Here is a 16,696-nt window from a genome sequence, read left to right on the forward strand (position 1 = left end):
GGGGAGCAGAATAGGCGGATTCACTGAAATACACGGCTGAGGGGAGCATGGGGAGACAGCAGGCGTCTGCTGCACCCAGTGGGTCCCTCCCTAGCAATGAATGGCCATAGCTTGATAGAGCCGAGACTTTAACCCCTACACCACCAGGGAGGCCCGTATGTTCTTTTTCTAATTTAGAATCGAGTCCTTCAGGAATCCTCTGATTCAGGGACCCTTTGGGTTTTCTTTAGGAGTCTTTTTTTCCACTGGACCCTGTCACCTTGCCATGTATTCCTGATTGACCTTTATTAATATATTAGTGCATTGATTTGATAACTCATTCTTTCTCCTAAAACACTATCAAATGAGTCCTCATTTCTTTCCTCTTTCTTTCTCCACCGGCAGCAACTCTCCTGCTGCACATGCATCAGGCCGGCGGGTGTGAGGGCTCCGTCCTTCCAGCACCCATGGCTTCCCTGACATGCCCTTGACCTCCTCCCAGCATCATGGCTTTCCTAATATACCTTTGAAACTGCATTTGACCTGCAAACCCTCCTCCAGCTTAAAACCTTTTCATGGGTGTGCCCAGATCTACTGGTGCTCAGAGTGTGGCCAGGAGGCTGGGAACTCGCAGGCTTCCTTGCTAGTGGAATGTATAGGACACACCACCGGCCCCCACTGGTGGTGCAACAGGTTGGAGAGCAGCACTATGAAGCTGTCCGCAGCCACTGCAGTGTGAGCTTGATCACAGGCCAGGGAGTGACCCACAGAGCGCAGCAGACCTCTCCTGTAGATTTAAGTAAATCTGTCAGTGCTGCTCCCCACTCTGACGCTGGTGAACCCTGTCACCCCCCACACCTCTGGCCTATACCCCAGTTCTATGCATGAATAAATAAATCTTAAACAAAAACAAAAAACCAACAACTCACAACCAGTGAACTGCATAGGAGAGTCTCGGGTCTTCTCTCCACCCCAGCCTATTCTGAAGAACTGGAGAAACATGCCTTAGGCCAGGCTTTTGAGCTGATTCTCAGCCCTGCATCCAAAGAATCTGTCCCAGAAATCCCTCCTTGCCCGCCAAAGAAGGATCTTGCCCCGAAAGAAGAAACTGTAGAAGAAATTGGAAGCTGCAGAAAAAGATACAAGTTCCAGGAAGCAGCTTGCTGAGAAAGAAAAGCCTGAGAAAGAAGGGCTTCAGAATGCAACAGAGCCACAACTTCCAACTTCAAGTACCTCAGAGTAAAATGGCAGCAAGGAGATTGACCCACACCTTGGACTGCAACAAGAACACAGAGGAACCAATGACTGCCAAACTGGAGTCTGTCAGAGGACAAGCACACTGAACGTGTTCAGAAGGGGCCCACTGCGCCCCTCTGCGGTGGATTTCAGTAGGTCTGCCTGTTCTGCTCCCCACTCTCTCTGGTGAATCCTCTCAACAACACAACCTCCCACGCCCCACTCTGGCTGACATCCTAATTCTTGTATAAATAACTCCTTATAAAACAACCCAAACCATGAAATTGGTCATTTAAATTTTGCAGCAATTTCTGTAATGTGATGGGCAATTGAATCCACCCAAAAAAACTGAAAACACAATACTGAACTCCGTACCACCACGGCTGTCAGGTTTCTGATATCCTGACCAACAACCGCCGATTCCTGACATTTTTAAAACCTCAGGGCCTTTGCCCTTGCTGTTAACCCTGCCATATTACCTTTTTCATTTGGCATTCTTTCAAATATCACCCTTTGCTAAATTTAAGCCGCTTTCACTGCCCATTCCCTTACTCAGTCCTTTTTTTTTTTTTTTTTTTGTAGTGCTGGCTATTGTTTGAAATAATATTTATTGATTGAAATGCCTTTATTGTCTCTCCCAGTATGGAAACTCCAAGAAAGAAATGAGTTTGCTTTAGTTACGTATTAAAGCCACAGCGGCCAAACAGTTCCCATCAGATACGAAGAGCTCGATGAACAACTCGTGATCGAATACATTAGAATACAGCGTAATCACACTGTTCCTGTAGGGACTCTTTGCCAGGTGGCGGAGGGGTATATAGTCTACGGTCAAAATACGCATGCGCGTGAGACCCGGGAAGTGCGTTAGGAAAGGGGTGGAGCATCACGAATCGCCTCGCGGAGAGAGACGGTTGGAGCCGGGAGCGCGAGGTAGAGGGCAACGTTCGGTGCGGAGGGCGCGTGCGCAGTGCGAATTCAAGCCTGCGGCGCCCCAGGAGTTTAAGGTGCCCGAAGGCGGGGTAGTGATCTCGCGCGTGCGCTCTGCTTGTGGCGGCGCCAGGTCCTTGTGTGTGGGTTGGACAATCCTCGCGCGGCGCGTGCGCAGTGCAGGCCGGCGGAGGGATTTGAGCTCGAGTGCACCCCTTGCCGCTGTCGCGAACTGAGGCCGCGCGGGCTCGTGAGCGGCGGCCTGGTGCGCGCGCTGGGCAGGCGGTGGAGTTTGCTGGACGCGGACGCCGCCGAGTCGAAGCCAAAGCAGGAGTTCTTGCTGCTGAGGGGCCTCCGCGAGGCCCCCGACCGTCTCCAGGCCGAGGAGGGCGCCGCGCGGCAGGTGAGGAGACTGACTGGCCTCACCGGGTGCGGGGCCGCTACCCACAATCCCCTGCGGTGGGCCTTCGTCCCTTCACTGGCGCCGGACCCCCTTCCCGACCCCCATTATGCCTCCTCTCGGTACCCCTTAGCCCAGTGGCCTCTAGGCACTCAGGACTTCGTTCATAGCCGCCCTCCCCCCAACTTTGTCCCCCTACCCACAGGCCTTTGCGGTGTTGCCTTTTTCCTCGCATCCGCGGCGGCCCGGACCCTTACCCACAATTCCTTTCGCCGTTGGGGACCGGGATCTATTACCCACAAGCCCCTGGCTTGAGGGGTTGCTGCATAGGGCCTGTTTCCCATTGATCGGAGGCTTCCTGCGGCCCTCACCCTGTAACCTGTTCGCTGAGGTAGAGAGCCACCAGCCGCTGCTGCTCTGCGTCTTCTCTTCGGGACCCGCCTCCCCTTCCCGCGCGGACCCTGGGCTCCTTGCCCCGGACTCAGACGGCAGTGCCAGAAATCTTTCTTCAGGCTTTGTTTCCGGCGCCCAGACAGCCCTCGCCCCAGAACTTGCTTTCGCATTCAGGTTTCCTCCTGCCCCGCCGTGATCACATGGGTTGCCCGGTTCCCTCAAAGAACTGATTTTGGTGCTGAGGACTTGCTGCCCGCCGCCCCCATTTCCCTCTTTTCTGGGGAGTCAAGGGATTATAAGGACGTCATTTCTACAGACCCCCCCAACATAAGGCTTTCCTTGCTTCTGCTCACAGACTTGGCAAGATGACCCAGTTTCTGCCACCCAACCTTCTGGCCCTCTTTGCTCCCCGTGACCCCATCCCATACCTGCCACCCCTGGAGAAACTGCCACACGAGAAGCACCACAATCAACCTTACTGTGGCATTGCGCCCTACATCCGGGAGTTTGAGGTGAGTTCATTGGTCAGGCCTGGGGGTTTGGGTTCTCAAGGTGGAGCGGCTGGGTTCTCAGCTCGGGGTTGAGCATGGTAACGCATCTCCCTGTGGTAAATGGGGTCAAGACCCGTCTGGGGTTTTGGAATTACAGTAACCATTGCTGCTTCAGCTTGTAGAAGTAGCCCTGACACACGCTGCCTCAGCTCTGAGACCGCGGGCAAGGTGGGGTATCTTAGCGTGTTGATTGCCTCACCCTTAGCAAGGGATAATCGCGTTTTTCTTGTGATGGCCATGGGGAATTACTTGCAGATTTTGTTAGGGCGCTTGGCACCAAGTAGCCAGCAGATGTCAACATGTGTGGCGGTCTGAGATGGTGGTGTTGGGAATGGGTGAGCACTGAGTGCCGGGAAACAGAGTAGGCCTGGAGGGTTTCAGGCCTGCACCTGCAGGGTCAGCGAGTACATGACAGGTTTCAGTGCCTCTGCTTTGTGTCATTTGTAAAGCGGGGGTAACAACACGCACTAGGTACAGAAGTGCTAACACCTTGCGAGCCAGAAGCTAGACGAGGAGAGGGCAGCTAGAGAGAAGTCGCAGTGCAGTAGGTAGTAGAGATAAAGGGGATGGACTCCAGTAGGATTTGCCACCTCGGCGAAGCGGTACTTGGGAAATGTTATTAGCCAATTAAACTAATGACTGCAGGCCACTGGCACCCTTTGAAGGCGGGGGCTGTAAATCAGCTGTTTAATGAGTAGTTGGTGAGACCGTCAAGACCTGCCCAGGTCCTCACAGGGTGTCCAGTCATTTGCTTCTGAGCCCTGTAATACTTGCTCTTTTTGCTTTTGGCTGGTGCTTGTCTGTGGTGGAGAAATAGTTTTATTTATGATCCGTTGCTGGTTGATGCTTCTAGCAAATGTAGTAGAACAATTACTTTTGTGTATTTTAAAAGATTCACAAGATTAAATTTTATTATATTGGATGGGCATAAAACTACTGTCAGATTGCTCTAGAAATTTCTCGATACATGTGGTTTCTGTGCTTCTCTGTCACGGACCACTGTCGGTGAGTGGTGTTCGTCTGTGGACCACACTGTGCCACGCCCCTGCTTCCACTGGCCTGGGCACTGTCCATGTTTGCACTTGGGAGGTGACTGAGATGGTTATTAACTTGATGGGTGTTCCATGTTGTTCCCTCAGTTTTTTCTTACCCTATCACCTCTCTTCTTGTCCCCAGGACCCTCGAGATGCTCCTCCCCCAACTCGAGCAGAAACCCGGGAGGAACGCATGGAGAGGAAGGTGTGTGACTCTTGCCTTTTGTCCCCAGGTCTTTTTTGAGTCGTTATCTAGGGTGGTCCCTGACATCAGGGCTCTTCTGACTGCGTTCAGTTGTCCATTTCCCCTTTCTTACCGCAGAGACGGGAAAAGATTGAGCGGCGACAACAGGAAGTGGAGACAGAGCTTAAAATGTGTAAGTCTCTCTCCCACTCCCTTCTGCAAGTCCTCCATGTCCTTTCCCCCAGATCAACCCCAGAGCTCTATTTTGGGAAAGTGGGGGTGTTCACTTGTCAGCCCCTCCTGTTTACCATGCGCTGTCTTTGGTTAAAGCGTGTAGGTGGGCGTGTGTGGTGTGAGGCCTGACGGGAAGGCAGAGGGTCAGACGCCTGCCTGACCAGGTCTCGCAGGCAGGGTGATCTGGGCCAGTGAGACTGGCCGGGCACCCCTGCAGCTCCCTGGCCCCGGGGCAGGGGATATACCATCCTTTTCACATAGAGGCGGAGTTGGAACTTGGGATGGGAGAGACTCACAGGACGGTCACAGATGCACCTTAGAGGGCCTGTTCGGGTGAGAGCGAGGGCTTTATTGGGAGGCTGGGGTTTCCTTCTGCGCCCTGAGGCACGTAGTGTGGTAAGTCACTGCTCCCAACCTTAGTCCCGGAGTGACGCTTGCGTGAGTGCCAGACTTCCAAACCCCTGGGTCTAGCTGAGAGCTCTGCGCCCTGCTGCTCACTCCAGCTCCCTTCTCCTCTTGTCAGAAGTCTCTGAGGCGGCCCTGCAGGTGCACTGCAGGTGCAGCGTCCACAGGATTTGCCTGTGTCCTCAACCTGGTCTCCTTTGGATGTGTCCTTTACTGGGTTGTGGCCATGCAGCTCTGCTGGCCCTGACCTCGGTTCACACCAGTCTAACACCACCCCCCTTAACTCTAAACGTCACAGATCTGACTCTTCCGACGTGCCCTGGGCCGCTGCCACCCTGCAGTGGAGCTAGTGTGCTCTGGCGTTCCCACCAAGTCCTCTGGCCTTTAGATTTAGTCTGCTTTCGCGTTTCTCTGCTGACAGCTTCCTTTGCTCTTAGCCCGAAGAGCAGAGTCCCTGCCTGCCCACTGCTCCAGACTCGCCGCATGGAGCTCTGCCCTGCCCTGCCCTGGCCACGCCCACCCGGGCGTGCCCTCTCCTTGCTGGTAGGCCCCTGCCCGAGGCGTCTGTCTCCTTCCCGGGGCTTATGTGTGACAGCCCCCAGGTGTGCGCAGGTCGAGCCCCTTATACACAGAGCCCTGAGTGCTGCACGTTGTCTCTGGTCTGCAGCGGCCACCGACGGACACCCCCCTCTCCCCGGTGGGTGTGCTTGCTCCACGGGGGCGGGATGGCAGCGGCTCGCTCGCTGTCGTGGCTCCCAGAGGACTGGGCCCACACAGATGGCGGCAGTCACGGAAGCTTGCTTGGACACACAGGCCTTGTCCGACCTGATGAGTTCACTCCCACGCCTGGCCCGTGTCTGAATGACCTTGGGTCAGTTTTCCTATGAGACTTGTTTTTGCACACTCTAGAAACAGGATTTTGTCTTGTTAAATGATTTCATGGGGCTGCTGTTGGCCAAATTGAGAATGGGGAGCTCCATAGAACAAGTTTATGTTCCAGTTTCTTGAATGAGTAAATGCCCACAAATGCGGGTCAGGGAGGGCCCACAAGACAAGTGAACCAAGTGGTGAGGCTCACTTGGGTCGTCATTAAAACTGAAATCCACTTGGGAAGTAATGGGGGACGTGAGCATTTGGACTTCGGGTATTCAGGGTGTTAACTTTGTTGTTAAGGTTTATTCATACAAGAACTGGGGTACAGGCCAGAGATGTGGGGGTGAGAGCTTCACCAAAGACAGGGTAAGAAATAGACCAGGTGGATTGACGGAAACCCACTGCTGAGGGGAGCAGCGGGGAGAGGTCTGCTGCGCCCTGGGGGTCACTCCCCGGCTGGGGGCGAACGCGTGCTGCAGGGGCTGCGGGCAGCTTCACAGTGCTGCGCTTCTGCCCCTTGGTGCCACCAGGGAGGGCCAAGGATACTAACTGTTTAAGGAGTCTTAAGTAGCATAGCCACAGCAGTTGTGGCTATGAATGTGCAAGTCTGTGAGAGGCTGAAATGGTACATGATCTGGGATTTGGCTGAAAATAATCTGGGGGTTGGGGTGGAGATGAAGCCAGTCTTTGGCCATGTCTGGCCATGAGTGAAATGGAAGGTGGCTAGCAGTGCTTCGTGGTACTGTTATCTGCTTCCTTTAGTTTGTGAATTTTTTCGTAGTGGAAAGGAAAGACAGAGTGGATGGAGCATAGGAGTGTTGCTACTCCTGAGCGCCTGTCCCCAACTGGAGGCTTGCTGGGCCTCGTCACTAGTCACAGCTGCCACTGGGCCTCGCCCCTTGGCGAGCGCTTGATGTATTTCTTGTTGGCTTTTCACAGATCCAAGTGCCTCAGGCCTTTTTTTCCTAAGATTTATTTTATTTATGCACACAAGAACTGGGATGTAGGCCAGAGTTGTGGGGGTGAAGTTTACCAGGAGACAGTGGGGAGAACAGGCGGATACACGGAAATAATCTCTTGCACCACCAGGGATGCCCCACCATCAGGGATCATTTTTAAAATCAGACTTGACATTTGTTGATGCTGAAGATGCTCTCACCAAGGTTGAGATTCCTGAGCTACTTTCTCTGCCATCTGAAAGCCCACCAGTCCTCTGTCATCCCAGGTCTTTGAGCCTGTTACTGTTCCTCGAGAAGCACTTCAACAAGGCCTTCCGAGGGTGGGCTGCCCGCGCCGTGGCGGGTGGGTGTAACCATGCTGACTGGTGAACTGCGGAGCAGCTTCGGTTGCCGCCGCCCTCCTGCAGCTGACTTGTTCTTTCTTCAGGCGTGGGGGTGCTGTTGACTCGGCTGCCCAGCTTCTACTTTAGCCACACTCCTGGCCCCTGGGGGAGCAGAGGCTACAGGGAATCCTGCGGTGCGCCCGCGGGCCTCTCGGCCGCCCTTCCGGAAGCTCAGCTCTCCGTTGCTGGACTTTGCCCACCCCCAGGCCTGACTGCTGGCCCCGTTGTAGGCTTCCAGGGGCCTTGGCTACTAGCCTGCTGCTGGTGCTGGGGTAGCTCTCCGTTAGCTCTGACACACTTAGCTCTTCTGCCAGGATCTCTGTCACTGTCTTTCCCAGCCTTTCCATTAAAACGCCCGTCTCCGTCAGACAGAATCAGGTGGGTTCTTTATTCCCAAGAAGGGCTGGCCTCCTTTGATTAGCGGGTGAGTGTCAAAAGGGGGGGGCATTGTTCTGTTTGCTGCTGAATTGCCAGCTCCCACCCCACTTGCAGAGAGTTTAGTATTGAGCGTGTGGGTGAGAGGAGTCCCTTGTAGCTGGAGAGAGCTGTGCACAGAACACTGGCGGGGGCGCAGAGTGTTGTCGCCAAAGGCTTCCTTAGTTTGCAGGTAGCTATTTTCTTTCACTTGGGCTCAGTGTTTAAGTTCCCTGAAGTCACCTTGAACTTAGATTACATTGCCAGCCAGACTTTTCACAGAAAGAGCTGCGGCATCATGTCTGGCTTCCTGCAGCACCCCAACTGTCTCCCTGACGCGCCTGCAGCTGCAGGTGTGAGAATGCCTGGTGGGAGGTCAGCCTGGACGCAACACCTGCCCCGCCACATCTCTTCCACGCCTCGGCAGTTGCCGTCTCCACGTGCCCAGGCAGTGTTGTGACCACGGCCGATGTTGAGTCCGTTATTAACATCACTCCTTTTTTGTGTTCTCTCAGAATGTGGTCAGTTCTTCCGAGCATAATGGCGCTATCAAAAACACCAGCACCACGGTAGTGGGCAGTTCCTCGGTTCCTGGCAGGAGTCAGGCTGTCACGTGTGCATGGGCTGCATTCTGGGGAAAAATGCCTTCCCAGGCCCGACCATCAGAATCACCCGTGGTACTGATTTTGTAGGAAGTGCTGGCTCCTGTCTGGAGATTGTTACTCAGTGCCCTTGCAGTGGCAAGGTGGGAGCAAGACTCTGATGGGTCTCCTGAGCTTTAGCACCATTGCAGTCTCCTCCCCAAGGCCACAGCCCTGGAGGAAGGCTGGGCTGGGACTCTCCACTGCAGCTCCCCGGCCTTAGGGCAGCCTCAGAGGCCCTCTGCTGACTGTAGTTGCAGACTGAGCCAGTGGGTGGCACTGTGGCCCTGCCGAAGCGGAGCTCAGGACCTGAAGGGACTAGAGGTGCCTGGTCCAGCTGCCGTACACAACCTGAGGGCCAGTGCCGTAGGAAGCGTAGATCTGAAGTGGCAGGGAGGCCTGTTCCCAGCCTACCTAGCTTGACGTCAACCTCATCCTTTTCCTATCACTTAAAAGGGACAAGGGCCCAGGTCATCAGCTACTTCCTCTTTCTCATGGGCCTCTGTCTGCCATGTTCCACAAAACTGTGGGCACGTTCCCGTAAAGATTTTCTCCTTCCTACACAGGGGACCCTCACAATGATCCCAATGCTCAAGGTGATGCCTTCAAGACTCTCTTTGTGGCTAGAGTGGTGAGTTTCTAGTTCCCAGCCCCTGGCACCATGGACTGAGAGCCTGGGGTGGGGTAATAGTGTGGGCCCTGGGGAACCTTTGGGACAACTCGCTCCTCGCATTTAACTTCACACGTGTCTCCTTCCAGAACTATGACACAACAGAATCCAAGCTCCGGAGAGAGTTTGAGGTGTACGGACCCATCAAAAGAGTGAGTAGTGGGGACGGGGGGGTTCATTTGGGAGTGTGTGGCAGGGGAAAGGAGGCATGGCTCCCAGCCCTGAGGACACCGGTGGGTCACTTCGGGACTTGGGCGTCTCTGGCTCGGGTGTGCTTACCGGCTGCACCTCAGTGGCGGTTTCAGTAGCAGAAGTACAGTTAGCCAGTCGGTGTGTTGTCCGTTTAGAGCAGGGGTCCCCGGGCCGACCCCTCATACATAAAGCTTTGTTAGTCCGCAGCGAGGCCAGCACGAGTCCTTTGTTGCTTTTGCTCAGAGCAGACCGGTGCTGGAAACGCTCTCTGGCCACCTAGGGAGAGCTGACGTGGGTTTGGAGCAGGCCTCCGTGCTGGGCTGTTGCCGCGGAAGTGTCTAGCATGTTGTGGCAGCACAGGACTCTGCGTTGTCGTGCGGGTAGATGGCGGACCCGTGACGATGCCGACAGGGCCCTCCCGGCCTCCCCGGGTTCGGGCTGCTGGGGTGGCCTTTGTCCTCTCGCTCTTCAATTCTACTTCGTTAGTCTAGAGTCTCGGTTGGCTTTTGGACCCACCCCCTGACTTGGGGTGGCCACTCTGGAGTGGCTGTGGGGTGCGTGGGAAACTGGCTCCTTTGGGCAGCTCGTACGCTCCCCTCTTCCCCCCAACCTTTCTCTGGCCCAGCCTCTGCTCCACCACTCCCCGCGCAGAGCCTGCCCGCGCCCCGCCCCCAGGACAGTGGCGCTGGCTGCGGCCTGGCCTCCCGGGGCCCCTGCCAGGTGTCTGCTCCCTGGGCGCCCGTCTCTGCCTGCACGCCACCCCTCCCCCGTGGTTGCCTCTGGCCTGGGTGCTCTGTGTTCTCGGCCTGCAGCCCTGGTTGCGCTTGCTGGATTTTGAACCGGCCCCGTTCTCTGCGACCGCGGCGCACCCCGCCCCTCGCACTCCGAGTCCCCCTGGTCCTGACTGACTGCGGTGACCCCCGCGTTGGCCCTTCCTCGTGCGGAGCCCTCAGCGCCTTACGGGCTGCGCTCCTGGCCTCCTGCCGGCTCCACGGCCTGGCTCTTGCCCTCCCTGGCCTCATCTCCCGAGCAGCCTCACTGAAGTAGGCCCCCCCTGAACTGCAGCCTGGCCGCCTGCTGCTCTGTGCTGTCTCGTTCCGCCTGGTCTGGTCTCCAGCTCTGGCCGGAGCGTCCCTTCCTCCAGGAAAGCCCCCTTGACTCTGAGGCCTCTGGCAGCGTTCTGCCCTGGCGTGGAGGGGCTTATGTTTCTCCCGCTGCAGAAGGCAGCCAGGATTGCGGCACCGGTCCCCGGCATCGGCCACCCCGCGCCTGGTTCGTGGGCGGCGGCTGATGGGGGGGACTTCTGTACCGGCACTTACCGTGCGCTGCCCCCCCAGATCCACATGGTCTACAGTAAGCGGTCGGGGAAGCCCCGAGGCTACGCCTTCATCGAGTACGAACACGAGCGAGACATGCACTGTGAGTCCTTCCCCCGCGCGCCGTCCCTGGCCCTCTCTTCTCTGCTGCCCTGTCCCTTCCCGTCGTCTGCCCCACCCGCCAACCCTGACATTAGCGATGTCTCTTCTCCTCCTCCCTCTGTTTCTGATATATCTTTTTTTTTTTTATATATACGTGTTTTTTAAAAAACAAAAACCAAAATCCCCCACAACGTGTGTGTGTGTGTGTGAACCCGGGGAGGTAAGTGTCACACGTTGAACCTCAGGGGCAAGAAGGGAACTGGGTGGGGGCTGGGGCTAGCCGGAGGTGGGGGGAGGGGTCGGATTTGGGGAAGCTTCTCCCCAAATTCCCCCACTGGAGTTTGGGGGCGGCCAGGTTGGAACGAGGCCTGGTCTTTGGACCTGCCTCTCTTCCCCCCAGCGAGTTGGGGCTGGGCCACCCGACCCTCCGCCTCCCCACCCTAGCCCCCCACCCTGTTTCCCAGCGGGCAGTGGGCTGGTAGGCGTGTCCAGCGCCTGCCCCCACATCTCCCAAGCCCCCTTTGAGGCTGCGGCGGCGTCCACATGGGCAGGGCTGGGTGGGTGGGGGTGGGCAGGGCTGCGGCGTGTCCAGGGGCCGCCGTATTAATTGACTGTTCTTATTGTCACTGCAGCCACCACGCAGCTGGCTTGCAGCTGATGCTTACGCTCCCCTTACAACACCTCAGTGTATGGTTGGTATAAGGGTTTGTATCATGGGTAAGATCACGCAGCACCGCACACCAGCCCAGCTTAGCCAGGCAGCTCAGGATAGTGAGGCGTCCCTCCTCCTGCCCCAGTCGTCCCCTCAGCCCCCCGCACATGGAGCCCTTTCCTTGTTTGGGTGCCCTTTATCCGTCCTATGCCCTGATCCATCCGCTCTCCGATAATCTTGCCGAACCCAGGAGGGGACGGATGCACCCTGAAGGAAAGGCAGCTGGCCTCCCTGGTTGGGCTCCACCACCCCACTCGCCCGCTTCACGACGTCAGGGGCGCGGGGCAGGAATCCTGTGGACGGGCGCCCTCGGGCCAGGGCTCCGCGCGGAGCCCTCCAGCCCTCTGCCCCCGGCCCTGCGCCTTCTGGGGCTGCCACTCTGGTGACCCCGGAGACTTGACTGTGCTAGACTGGAGGTGCGCTGTCCTGTCCCGGTTGAGGCCCGCGGAGGGCTGCGGCGCCCTGTCGCGCTCCAGAGTGCATGGAGTTGGGGGTTGGGGTGCGGGCGGGGTCAGAGGCAGGCTGCGGACAGCTGAAGGTACGGTAGGTGTTAAGACCCTTCCACTGTCTAGAGATGCAGGAGAGGCAGAGAGAAGCCTAGAAGCACACACCTCACATGTTTTCTTTGCTGTTACCTCCCTGGTTGGGCGTTCTCTGGGTTTGGGACACTGAACCAGAGCAGGCTTCCTTTGCTTGATTGTGTCCCCAGTCCTGAACTCCTTCCCCCACCGCCGCCTCTGGGTTCAGGGGCCACCTGGCCCCTCCTGGCCAGAGCGCAGGCTGCACTCCATCTCCTGGACCCCAGGCTTCCCCTGTGTGCCTTCGGGCTGAGGCAGATGGGGGCGGGCGTGTGGACTGGGGTGCAGCGTCCACTCCATGTGCCGGGGTGGGCTCGTGCCTAGCGTGTCTGGACCGCAGTGGGAGCGGTGCGGGCGACAGGTTTCCCGAGGCCTCCCCGCCTCCTTCCTAATTCAGTCAGGACTGTCCCAGAGCTTTTCACTCCCAGACTTGATGCTAACCTTGTCTCCCCTCTTTCAAGGCCTCCATGAGGTTTCTTGGGGTCCACCACTTCCTCTGCCTGTCTCCAGGTGGTGCAGGAGATGTGGTTCCTTCCCTCTCCGTGGCTCCCTAGAACCCCCGTTCCCCTCCCTGTAGCTTTAGCTGACCCCATGGTGGTGGGTGTGGGGTCTGTGCGCGTGCTCAGGTAAGCTTGGGGGCTCCAGGTAAGCGGTCCCGTGTCCCCCCCCCGGGAAGCCCGCCTCCTCGCCAGGCCCCCAGGAGTTGCCGAGCCCCCCCCATCCCGCTCGGTTTGGACACCCGCAAGGCCGGCATCGGTAAATGGCACCTTTTTCTCTTCCTCTGGTTGTTATTTGGGGGGGAGCGGGCTGGGGTGGGGCAGGGTATTGTGGTTGGTTAAGGACAGCCCCTAGACCAGGGTTGGGGGTGGTGAAACGGACCTTTTGGCCTTCCCGGCGGCCCCACATTAGACAGGCGGGGGACCGGGCGTGCCCTTCGCTGGGCCCTGCCCCGAGGAACGGGCCTCTCCCCACAGCGCCCCTTCCGCTCCTCGCCCTTCCCAGGGCTCCAGCTGGGCGCATCCGCCTGGCATTGCCCGGAGCTGGGGCTCGGAGGGGAGATGTAAGGGGAAGTGGGGTGGCGGTCAGTCGCTCAGGTAAGGCAGGGATTGGCAGTAGCACCGCACGTCTCCCTCGCCTCGCCCCTGCCCCTCCCGTCTGCCAGAGGGGCCCCTGCAGGGCCCCTGGGAGCACGTGACCCACCCTTCTGCTCCCCGCATCTCCTAAAGATTTCTCCCACCCCCTTCTGGTTCACTTTCTGTTCTGATGTCTGTCCCACCTCCTCTCCCCCAATCAAAAAAACCAAACTAAATGAAAACCGGTGTGGACTGGGGTGCAGAGCGGCCCACCTGGGCCCCTCCCTCAGCATGTGTCAGGGCGCATGCCTGGCTTGCGGAGGGCCCTCCCCGCAGCAGAGTCCAGCCTGAAGTTAACCTCCAGTTTCTTTGCAGCAACTTTGGCGGCCTTGGCAGGAGGGGGCTGCTCCATCCAGCGTGATGGAGGGGCCGGAGGGAGGGCTCGGAGGGCTGGTGTTGGGGTGGGCAGCTGGCCCCCCTGTAGTGATGGGGGTGATGGACGCAGGCGCTGAGATGGAGCAGGCCCCTCCCTGGTCCGGGAGAGGGTTGGTCTGGCTGTCCGTTGCTGGCTGTCTGGTGGGCGTGTGTGCGTGTGCGAGTGTTGACGGGGGACGAGCGGGGGTGGGGATGCCGCCCAGCAGAGCCCAGTCCTGACTAGTGGACCCTCTGGGGACTCTTCCCCTCCCCCCCCACGTCTGTTGCAGCCGCTTACAAGCACGCAGACGGCAAGAAGATTGACGGCAGAAGAGTCCTTGTGGACGTGGAGAGGGGCCGGACCGTGAAGGGCTGGAGGCCCCGGCGGCTAGGTAAGCCCGCTCTGCGCACGCTGGACGGCCCTCTGCTGGGGAGGCCCTCTGCTTCTGCCTCTGCTGCGGCTGCCTCGCTCAGCCGGCCACAGCGTGCTCCCTTCTCTCCTGCACACCCGCGGCGCCAGGACCATCGGCCCCATGGCCTGGCTTCCTGGCATCTGCCTGTTTAGGGTGGCCGGTGACGAGCAGGAGCGCTGGCCGGGGAGGTCAGTCTGGACCGAGGCCACTGGCATAATACTTAGGGACTGGTGGCCTGCTTTTCCTTCATCCTTCATCCTGGGCTCAGCTTGTTCGGTGCCCACCAGGCAAGGGGCTTTGTTCTTGCTGTTTGGCCACTTGGTCACTGACTCAGCGAGCAGCCTGCATGATCACCTGGCATGGCCACAAGCTGGATGTAGGCAGCCTCTGCCCTCAGCCTTGGTTTCTGGTCGCCGCCTCAGGAAGGGTCAGTTTGGTTGCAGGTATTGACTGCGTTCAGCTGCTTCAAGTACAAAGGCCTTGTGTTTGGGGGACTGAGCCATGTGACGCTGACAGGCCTTGAGTGGCTGCTGCTGGGTGTTCATCATGCCAAGGGCAGCTCTGCGGCTGACTCCTGCTTTGTCGCCTGCTCCCTGCCCGGGCCTGGGGTGCCAGTCCAGAGCACCCTTCTCTGCCCCACTCCTGCTGTGCTCTTCTGGGCTGGGTGGGTCTGACTGGCTCGGTGTCAGGCCTGGACCCGCCCTGCTGTCCAGACATGCCTGTGGAGGCCTGGCTCCTGCCAGGGTGAGCGCGGCTCTCAGCAAGAGGGTCTTCCCTGGGCGGACAGCGCAGGCAGGGCCAGTCCCCTCTGCTCTTCCTCCTGTCCCCTGCCGCCGGGCTCACTCTTGTCTGTGGGGGCCCACTGTCTCCTGCTGAGTCTCTGGGCATAATAGCTCTTGCCGTTGCTCTCCGGTTCCCTGGGGTTAAGTGGTTTCTTCAGAGTTGTCTGTTCCTGCTGTGGTAGAATCTTGGACTCTTCTACTTCGCTTGGCATTCAGGCTTCCTGGTGAGACCAGCTAGGTCTTTACGCCAAGTGTTCACGCAGAACCGCACTCTGCAGTGTCCCTGGGCCTGCGGCTTAGGCCGAGCTTTCCGGCGTGCTCCCTGCAGTGTCACTGTCACAGCCGTCCCGCTGTGTCACTGTTGAGTCTCCTGCTGCATGAGGTCCCTCAGTTGAGTTCCGTAGCTGTCTGCAGAGGGAAGGCGTGTCCAGGCCTGCCGCTGGCCTTGGCGCTGGTCCACCGCGAAGGGCACCTGCTGCTCCCCAGTTTTCATAGCAGCGGGATTGTATTTCTGCGGGCAGTGTGTGCTGCCTTAGGTTGTGTTGCGCTGTAGTGCGCTGGGTACCTTCGACAGCTGAGTGACGGCACCCCAGGGTTGTGAGGGGCACCTTGCCCTGGACACGGGGCCTCCAGTGCCTGGTGGGTGGCCTGGCCGTGTGGGATCTCCGATATCTAGTATTTCCCACCTTGCGGCTAGCAGCCCCGCCTGCCTCACTGAGGCTTTCCCCCTGCATAGACCAGGCCACCGGCTTCGGCAGGGTCAGGTTCTGGGGTGGCCAACCCCACCCCTCCCTCGCCGAGTCCCTGGGCCAGTGACTTCGTGCGTGTTCCCGCTCTGAAGAATGAGCGTGCCGGCTGCTCCTCAGGCTTGTCGGTCAGCCCGTGTCCAGCCCTCCACATGTATGTCCTGGTGCCGCGTGGCCTGCTGGAGGGAGAGGCGGTTACTGGCACCCTCGCGTAGGAAATTATGTTGGGAGCTCGGGAAGGAATGTTCATAATGTACGTGGCAGGGGAGCCTCACTGTGGGTCAGAACGAGCGCTCTGGGGACCGTGCCTGTGCCAGTGTGTGGTGGGCAGCAGCCAAGACGAGCTCCCAGGGAAGGGGTGGATGAGGCTGCAGAGCGCCTGGGCCTGAGCTAAAGGGCGGGTTTGGGGGAGGCTCTGGGGTCCCTTCGTGGTGAGAGTGCCAGCTTCGGAGACCTGTGCAGCGCGCCCCGCGCGGGTCACCACCTCTGTGAAGCGTGGTCGCGCTGTGGCATGCTGGTGCTCTGGTGCTCCTGGTGCTCTTGGCCCCCGGCGCCAGCAGAGGTGCCTTTGCTCTCCGAAGCGCGTCGCCGTCCTTTCGTCGCCTCCCCACATTCGCCCTGTGGTGGTGTCTTCCCCCAGGAGGTGGCCTCGGTGGAACCAGGAGAGGTGGGGCTGATGTGAACATCCGGCATTCCGGCCGGGACGACACGTCCCGCTACGATGAGAGGTAAGATTAGGCACCCGGTGTCCCGGGACGGGGCGGCCTCGTGGGGGGCCCCCGCCACACACCTCTGCCCACCTCATCCAGGCCGGGCCCCTCCCCGCTTCCCCACAGGGACCGGGACCGGGACCGCGAGCGGGAGCGCCGGGAGCGAAGCCGCGAGCGAGACAAGGAGCGAGAACGGCGACGCTCCCGCTCCCGGGACCGGCGGCGGCGCTCCCGGAGTCGAGACAAGGAAGAGCGAAGGCGCTCGAGAGAGAGGAGCAAGGACAAGGACCGCGAGCGCAAGCGGCGCAGCAGCAGGAGCCGGGAGCGGGCCCGGCGGGAGCGAGAGCGCAAGGAGGAGCTGCGTGGCGGCGGCGG

At 58.9% G+C, this 16,696-nt stretch overlaps 1 protein-coding gene across 1 annotated transcript in view; it reads left to right on the forward strand.

Annotated features, from left to right (window-relative positions):
- Window positions 1-2,315: 2,315 nt before the first annotated feature.
- The window catches only part of SNRNP70 (small nuclear ribonucleoprotein 70kDa (U1)), a 14,970-nt gene continuing 589 nt past the window's right edge, over window positions 2,316-16,696 (forward strand). The window contains exons 1-10 of the mRNA XM_012733499.1: window positions 2,316-2,545; window positions 3,291-3,447; window positions 4,663-4,725; window positions 4,843-4,897; window positions 9,180-9,244; window positions 9,373-9,435; window positions 10,813-10,894; window positions 13,961-14,062; window positions 16,252-16,339; window positions 16,448-16,692. Coding sequence (XP_012588953.1) covers window positions 3,301-3,447; window positions 4,663-4,725; window positions 4,843-4,897; window positions 9,180-9,244; window positions 9,373-9,435; window positions 10,813-10,894; window positions 13,961-14,062; window positions 16,252-16,339; window positions 16,448-16,692 — 910 coding nt within the window. The 5' untranslated portion in view covers window positions 2,316-2,545; window positions 3,291-3,300. The remainder of the gene's footprint in view (window positions 2,546-3,290; window positions 3,448-4,662; window positions 4,726-4,842; window positions 4,898-9,179; window positions 9,245-9,372; window positions 9,436-10,812; window positions 10,895-13,960; window positions 14,063-16,251; window positions 16,340-16,447; window positions 16,693-16,696) is intronic.

The sequence above is a fragment of the Condylura cristata genome, unplaced genomic scaffold, assembly GCF_000260355.1.
Source record: "Condylura cristata isolate star-nosed mole 26May11 unplaced genomic scaffold, ConCri1.0 scaffold00041, whole genome shotgun sequence".
Taxonomy (NCBI): domain Eukaryota; kingdom Metazoa; phylum Chordata; class Mammalia; order Eulipotyphla; family Talpidae; genus Condylura; species Condylura cristata.